The sequence below is a fragment of the Sinocyclocheilus anshuiensis genome, unplaced genomic scaffold (genome assembly GCF_001515605.1).
Source record: "Sinocyclocheilus anshuiensis isolate Anshui unplaced genomic scaffold, SAMN03320099.WGS_v1.1 scaffold475, whole genome shotgun sequence".
NCBI classification, from domain to species: domain Eukaryota; kingdom Metazoa; phylum Chordata; class Actinopteri; order Cypriniformes; family Cyprinidae; genus Sinocyclocheilus; species Sinocyclocheilus anshuiensis.
In genome coordinates, this window is record NW_015549650.1 from 260,886 (window position 1) to 268,895 (window position 8,010).

The window sequence follows — 8,010 nt, forward strand, 5'->3', positions numbered from 1 at the left end:
AGGTCTTCGTGGCGGCCATTGCGGCCTACCACGCCCCTCTCCACGCCCCTCTCGTGTGACCATCAGCGGCTCTACCTCTGCTCATAGCTCTCTCGCCTCCACCGTCACCCGTCGATTCACCAGCTCCACCGGGCTCCCTCGTCCCTCCGGCTCCGCCTTGGTCAGGCGTCGACCCGCCATCGCCTCTGGACTCCTCTGGCTGTGCCTCGTCGCTCTGTCCCACCGGCTCCGTTGGGCTCCTTCCTCCCGCCAGCTCCACCTTGGTCCTCAGTCGCTCCGGCTCCTCCGCGGATCTCCGGATCTCCGCCTCCGCCTCGGTCGTCAGAGCCCTCGGCTCCACCCTGGCCCCCCGGATCCTCGGCATCCCCCTGGCTCGTTGGCTCTCCGTCTCCGCCTCGGGCTCCTCCACGACCTGCTCCGCCGCCGTTGGTCGGCGCCTTGGAGTGCCTCCATTCCTCCTCCATGGCTCCTCCCTCCGACGGCTCCACCGTGGGCCGTCATTATGGCTGTGGCCTGGGTCCAGCTAGACTCCTCCTGCTCCAAGTTCCTCTTGTCTCCTCCCTTGCTCCTCCCTCCTTCGTCGCCTCCCTGGTCTCTCTATGCCGGCCCCCTCCCGGGTGTTAGTCCCCCTCCTGAGCCTCCTCCTTAGTTCCCCCCCATTCCCCCCCTCTCTGTTGTTCTATGGTGCGAGGACACACCTTCCGGGAGGGGGGCGATATGTCAGGTCTACTCGTTCTGTATGTGTGTTGGCTCAAGCTCCCATTGTGGATTATCTCCTTGTGTTAATTTGATTCCACCTGTGTCTTCCCAATTATCCCATGTATTTAGCCCCTGTCTGTGCAGTCTGTGTTTGTCGGTTCTGAACGTCGTTGTGCTACGTGTTACTCCTGGCTACCCTGTGTTTCCTCCTGTGGATCATTAAAGACTGTTCTGTGTGTAATCCCTCGTTTCCTCGTTCCTCGCTCCTAACAGCAGGCAAGTGTGACAGTTAGACTCATATAGACATACTTTTCTACCGACATGAATGTGACCAAATGTAAATTTTTGTTTTTAAGTCCTATTAGGCAGCAAGTTTATCTAAAAATTATGTAGCACAATGTGCCGTTGAAAGAGGAAATTCATTAATTCATTCAATCAGTCATCAATCAATCAGTCACTGATGGTGCACAAACGTGTGTAGAAATAATAATTTTATTTTCTGTCTGTCCAAAACTAGTAAGTACAGACAAAACAGTTCTGCTCTTGCATATCTAGGTTACTCATTACTAGTGTCTCAAACAAAGCTCATTTTATTATTTATTTATTGATTTTTTTTTCCGGCCAGCCAATAAGCTTGTGTGTATAATATGCATCAGATGATTGCTGAAGGAACTGTGGATGTGCCAACTGCCAAATGATGCTGAGACTAAAATCAAGCAGACCTTTTAATTATAAAATGCCTTTACCAACACTGTTCCTTTGAGGAAACTACTAAAACACTTAATATTAAGTAACAGTTTTAAGTTTTGTTAATGTTACACTTCAGTAGCCTAAAGAATGCACAGTCATGAAGTGCAATTCAAGGCGTTAAATTTGTTCTTACATAAAATCATTTTGATTAAAACTATTCTGTTGCCAATTAATAGCTATTAATATGATGATTTGGTGTGCCACCCTTTTAACATCAATAATATTTAATTTATTGATGTTGTATCAGAAATTGAAGGAAATATTTTTATTTAGCAAAGTCTATTTTACTGAATGCATTTGTTCTGGTTAACGTCATGCAGCTGTGCTAGACCAACTTCCATAACCAATTAAACCAATATTCCAGTTTAGAAATACAAATAAAGCAGCTGGCACATAATAATACAAAAGATAATATATAATAATAACAAATATAATATATAATCATAAAAATAGATTAAAGGGGTCATATGATGCGATTTAAATTTGTCCTTTCTCTTTGGAGTGTTACAAGCTCTTAGTGCATAAAGAAGATCTGTAAAGTTGCAAAGACTAAAGTCTCAAATCCAAAGAGATATTCTTTATAAAAGTTAAGAGTCAACCACGCCTACGTAAAACGGCTCGTTCTAACATGCCCCCACATGTCTACATCACGATGTGGGAAGATTTTCATAACGCTGCCCAAATGTTCACGCAAAGAAAGAAGGCGTAACTTTTATTCTCGCTGTAGTATTGTTGTTGCCACCGCCGCCATGTTGTGAAGGCACTGTGTATTTCGTTGTGAAAGCGAAACTACTTGCCGCAAACCTGCCCGCCACGCCGTTCTCAAGCCCACCAGCCGCCGCTCACTCAAGCTGGCCTGCACTCACTCTAGCCCCCGGCCTCTGCTCACTCTAGGCCTCCAGCCTCCGCTGTCTCTAGCCCGCCGTGTGTGACGCTGTGTTTCGTTGTGAAAGCGAAACTACTTTGTTTTGCCTTCCAAAAGAGGACACGACTAGAAATCAGTGGTTAAGTTGCATTTACAACACTGTTCCAGAACAGTTCAACCCAAATATTCCGATGTGTCCAGCGCATTTTATGGAGGACTGTTTCCTGATCCTGGTAGAGTGCAACTTGGTGAAAAATTGTAGAGTGCGACTACAATGCCGGCTGTTCTGACTCACAGACTGTAAGTAAGTTTTTTTATATATAAAGAATTTGCCACTGACCATTCAAACGCGAGTTTTGAGCAGTGTAGAGTAGCGTTTGCAGTTTGTCATTTCTCCGATCACAAATGCAGACATGGTTTTATGTTTACGCGGCGTGATGCAATGCAACGCGTAAAAAGACAGTATAAGTCATTATAATCCCTAATTATGTCCCTACTGGATGCAACAAATGCCTCGTTTATAATGTTTTTTTAAAATGTTTTTGTCTCGTCGCTCCGGCAGGGACAAGGCATCACAATATGGCAAGGGGCGTAACATTTCCATCACACGCTTGAGGTATTCGGCCAATCAAAACGCACTGGATAGCTGGCCAATCAGAGCACACCTCGCTTTTCAGACTAATGAGCTTTTTAAAAATCGACGCATTTCAGAAAGGCGGGGCATAGAGGAGAAACAATAATGTACAGTATGTGGAAAATAATGTGTTTTTTTAACCTTAAACCGCATAAACATATTTCATTACACCAAATAAACAAAATAATCTTATTTTTAGCAACATCATATGACCCCTTTAAATAGAGTCAAACATATGGCCCCTTTAAAACATGGGAAATGATGTGGATGTAAAGATGGTCAATGCTGCACCTGCTGTGAAGTCATCCATGAACTTAATGTGATTTTGGCCAGTAATTGAACTCAGAGGGATGTCACAAAGTGAGGCTGTGTGAACACAAACTCACTGTGGCTTAGGAGGAACAAGAGAGTGGGGAGGGGAGAAACATGGGACATGCTTTGACCTTTCTTTGCTTTTTATTGGAAATAGCCTTGAGCTTACCATCACTAAATCCCCTGTCAGCTCTACAGGAATAGATATTCCACCTGTGAGTGCAATCTTTACTGGCATTCTGATGAACACTGTACACTCTGGCTGTACTGAATGGGAACATTCCATTGCTTTTCTCTTTAATAGGTTATTTGGTAGGGTTTGTTCTTAGAAAGGAACATTCTATTATTGACCCTTTTTAGTCATTCACTGTATAAAAGTTCAGAAGTTTGAGATCAGTAAGATTTTAAATGCATATTAGAATGATATTACATTGCATATTAGAATATATCACAATATTACTTTTTTCTGTATTTTTCTGTAATTTTTCTGCCTTGATGAGCATAAGAGACTTCTTAATAAAAAATAAAAAAAATAATAATATATCTTTAATATATATATAATGACAATGACATAATTTTATGATAAATTAGCACACTGCATCCAGGTGTTTTTTAGTTTTCATTGTTTTTATTGTTTATCAGCTTAATTTCAAGGCATTACACAATAATGATAATTAAATAATTGTGCTTAATGTGTTTAATTGTCACAATAATGATAACCTTAAAAAAAAGTTTTATTTGCTTTAAATATAATATAATTTCCTATTTGTTTCATTTGAGCTTTGTGAAATTTGACCAAGACAACTCACATACATGTTTGAGTGTTTTGGTATTCATAAGCGTTCGGTAATGAGGCAGTGCATCTGGTGAAATCCTTCTGATACGCTATCTTGAACACGCACCAGTCAACTACCACACAAAATATGTCTCATTTTGTTTCCTCATCTTTTTTTTGTGTGTTTTGTCTTCTCTTGCATGCTCTCACTTTCATGCAGTAAGCCAAGGTGGGATGGCTGCAGACATTTGTCCAGATCCGGGGATTCCCGAGAATGGGAAAAGAATTGGCTCCAGCTTCCAGTAGGTCCTCTTTTTCTTCTCTTATCTGTTGCGCTTGTCATTTTTAACTGCATGACACAGCTTTAATCAGGCCTGGGCCTGGGTCACTGCTACTAAGTGGGTTTCTAATGCCCCTACAGAAAGAACCAAGGGCCATTACATGTTCTGCATTTAATGGAATACGATGTGGGGGAATCTGAAAATAGAAGAGACAAGCGGTTTATAGACGTTTGACAGAAACTGCTTTCATCTAATAAAAGAAGGATGTGTAAGAGACATATAGAGGGTCTGGGGTTGATGGTGTGACTCATGTAGCTGGTCAATCGCTGACGGTCATTTAAACTTTGGCAGGGTTGGAGCCAGCATCCAGTTTTCCTGCGACGACAGCTACGTACTGCAGGGATCAAAGAGCATCACTTGCCAGAGAGTGACTGAGACCCTGGCGGCCTGGAGTGACCACAGGCCTATCTGTCGGAGTAAGTGCAAATATGGCTCAGACACTTTCTGTAGGGACGTTGTCAGATCCTGTTAAGTGACATGTGTACCACATGGCAGTAGGGAGTAAGGCCACACAATTCGTAGGAATGGTTGTGCCACACGGATTTAACAAAGACAAAACTGGCACACGTGAATATATCAAAGAACATGTCTGGATTTCAATTATGCATTTAGAGTTTTCTTGACGACTGTAGCACTGTTCCAAAATTGAGTGTGCTCTCTATAGGCAAAAAGGCGGTTTCAAAAGGTAGACAGCATTATAAGAAATAGAATCTCTTACATTGTTAGTCAGCAGAGAAGATAATCCCATAATGCACTGTGACAATCTTAGTAGAAAAAAAACACTTACAACCACATCAACAACCAGACATTAGAGTATTAACTCTTTCCCCGCCAGCATTTTTGAAAAAAGTTGCCAGATATTTGAATATGCAATACACCAAAATAAAAATCAGAGCCTCTACTTTTAAAGAAACAAAAAAAAAAATCTGTTTTATTCTAGCTTAAAGCATTCTTTTTTTATCAACACTTGAATATAGGTAGGTTTCATAAAAATGCATAATTTTGAGCAAAAAGGTGAGAAAATCAAATTTTTATCAAAAACTACATCTGGGTAATATTCAGTACGATTATCAAAGCATAAATCCAGTAAATCGCTTCTATCAACACCTCCAAAGCTTGCACAGACATATACCACTTCCTGGATCAACATTTTACTCCGTAACATTATGCAGTTTTCATTTATATGCTGCCATTGCTGATGATCGCATTCTTTTTCATATGCATCTGTTTACATAAGAGATCGCTTGTTTCTCCGTCCTGTTCACGTGTGTTTTTGTTCGGGAGATTTTGTACTCATTCAGAAGATGTGTAATAGCGCCCCCTAGTGTATAACAGTGAAAACACGAAAAGCCGTAAAAATTTGTCTTTGGCGGGGAAGCGTTGTCTTCTAAAAGACGAGATTACTCCTCAATGGCGGGGAAAGAGTTAATAGACTTTACTAATAGACTAATAGATTTGACCCAGTGTTGGTGTATGTTTTGTTTATTATTTTTATTGTTAGCTTAGCAACATACTAACATCACACTAGGTGTGTCACAATTCGCGTGTAGTATGTTCCCACTGAAAATTCCAGGTTCTATTCCAAACTAAATACTTATCAGACTCTGATGTTAGATGACAAACTAGCCTTATAAAATGAATACACTAGACAGCTTAGTACATATTGCATATTATACAAGTGTATAGTATCATTTGGGACACAGCTACTCTGATGAAAACAATGTGGGAGTCGAATCCCACAAATTGCAAATCGGTCACCTATGAGGCTCTATTTCAGAAAGTATCAGTTAGAAGGTAGTAAAGAGCAGGACAGTGTATTAGGTTTTCGAACAGAGGTATCGTGTAAAAATCACTGCAACACTAGTTAGCATCCAGAAGCAGATTTTGGGTATGAACTGAAACGTTGGTCTTCAAATAAAATTGCTATCTGCAGGATATTTAAGGTCATATTTAAGACTTGCATGATTTACAGTTCAGATACAGATTTTCACAAAAACAAAAAGTTTTATAAAATGATAAACTTCACATTTCAGCCTTTAAACAATTTTTTTAAAGAAAATGGTCAAAAGTATCAATTTTGATATTAATTTAATCAATTATTATCAATCAATTATTAGATTAATTAATTGTTTATTAATTATCTTAATTGTTTACATTTTTATAATGCATTATCTACTTGTCGATCCAGCAGTTCACATTTACAACTCTGCGTGTTTGCGGCATAAAAACATGGGTTGATTTTCACATTGATCTGAACAAAAACAGCAGACGTGCTTATTGAAAATGCACATGCATTCTCTGCCAGCAAGTGCAACTTTTGGAACGGCAGAAATAATATGGTTACCCCGGTAATCACAGTAGACAAAGCAGCACAGCAAACGCTTTATTTATTCAATAAAATCATAGCCTTTTGAAGTTTAATTGTCACATTAAGTCGTATCGCAATTCTTGTTTTACCCTCCCCAAATTTAAGTCCTTCTGAAATCATAATTAAAACTTTTGTGTACCATTTAAGACTTTTTATGGCCTTAAATTTGATACAACTTAATTTAAGACTATATAAGACTTTTTAAGGACCTGTCAACTTTCATAATTTTTGAGAAAGCCATTGTTTGTCACTCACTGAAAGTTTAATCTGTCTGCACGCTGCTCTCCGTCTGAACGTATAGCAACAGTTAACATTAGCAAAGCCACTATGAATGAATAAATGAATGAATGAATGATGCATTTATATAGCGCTTTATTGTGTATTGTTGTACACCCAAAGCGCTTTACAATCATGTTGGGGGTCTCTCCTCAACCACCACCAGTGTGCAGCATCCACTTGGATAATGCGACAGCAGCCACAGGACAATGGCGCCAGTGCGCTCACCACACACCAGCTACAGGTGGAGAGGAGAGAAAGTCATAGAGCCAATCAAGTGGTTGGGGATTATTAGGAGGCCATGATTGACAAGGGCCAGGGGGGCAATTTGGCCAGGACACCGGGGTTACACCCCTACTCTTTACGCAAAGTGCCATGGGATTTTTAATGACCACAGAGAGTCAGGACCTAGGTCTCATCCGAAAGACGGTGCTTTTTGACAGTATAGTGTCCCCATCACTATATTGGGGTGTTAGCACCCACACAGACCACAGGGTGAGCACCCCCTGCTGGCCTCACTAACACCTCTTCCAACAGCAACCTAGTTTTCCCAGGAGGTCTCCCATCCAGGTACTGACCAGGCTCAACCCTGCTTAGTTTCAGTGGGCAATCAGTCTTGGGCTGCAGGGTAAAGCCTGCAACACTAGAAGGCAAGCCTGCAACCTTTAGCCAAAAAAGCGTAACGGCTAATGCTAACGCTTCCACTTTGGCAGTACGCGGGAAAGGAGACCAGAGGACTTTTTTTTTTTTTTTTTAACCTGATGTCAATGGAGGAGAGGCTTCACAACGCTGAATAAACAGCTTTTTAGAGGAAACAGCTTATAATTTAATGAATAGACAGCCTATCAGCTAATATTCAACATGTTTTACACTAAGCAATACTTTTGGATTGAACTATTTTTTGAGTTTACACCGAAAAGAATGCAGTTTTATAAGAGAAGTCACTGACTTTTTGCGACAGGTGGGATTCAGCTTACGGCACTTCTCATT

At 40.8% G+C, this 8,010-nt stretch overlaps 1 protein-coding gene across 1 annotated transcript in view; it reads left to right on the forward strand.

Moving 5' to 3' along the window:
- The window catches only part of LOC107660234 (CUB and sushi domain-containing protein 1-like), a 411,890-nt gene that overhangs the window by 207,686 nt on the left and 196,194 nt on the right, over positions 1 to 8,010 (forward strand). The window contains exons 8-9 of the mRNA XM_016449502.1: positions 4,256 to 4,337; positions 4,668 to 4,792. Of these exons, the coding sequence (XP_016304988.1) occupies positions 4,256 to 4,337; positions 4,668 to 4,792 (207 nt within the window). The remainder of the gene's footprint in view (positions 1 to 4,255; positions 4,338 to 4,667; positions 4,793 to 8,010) is intronic.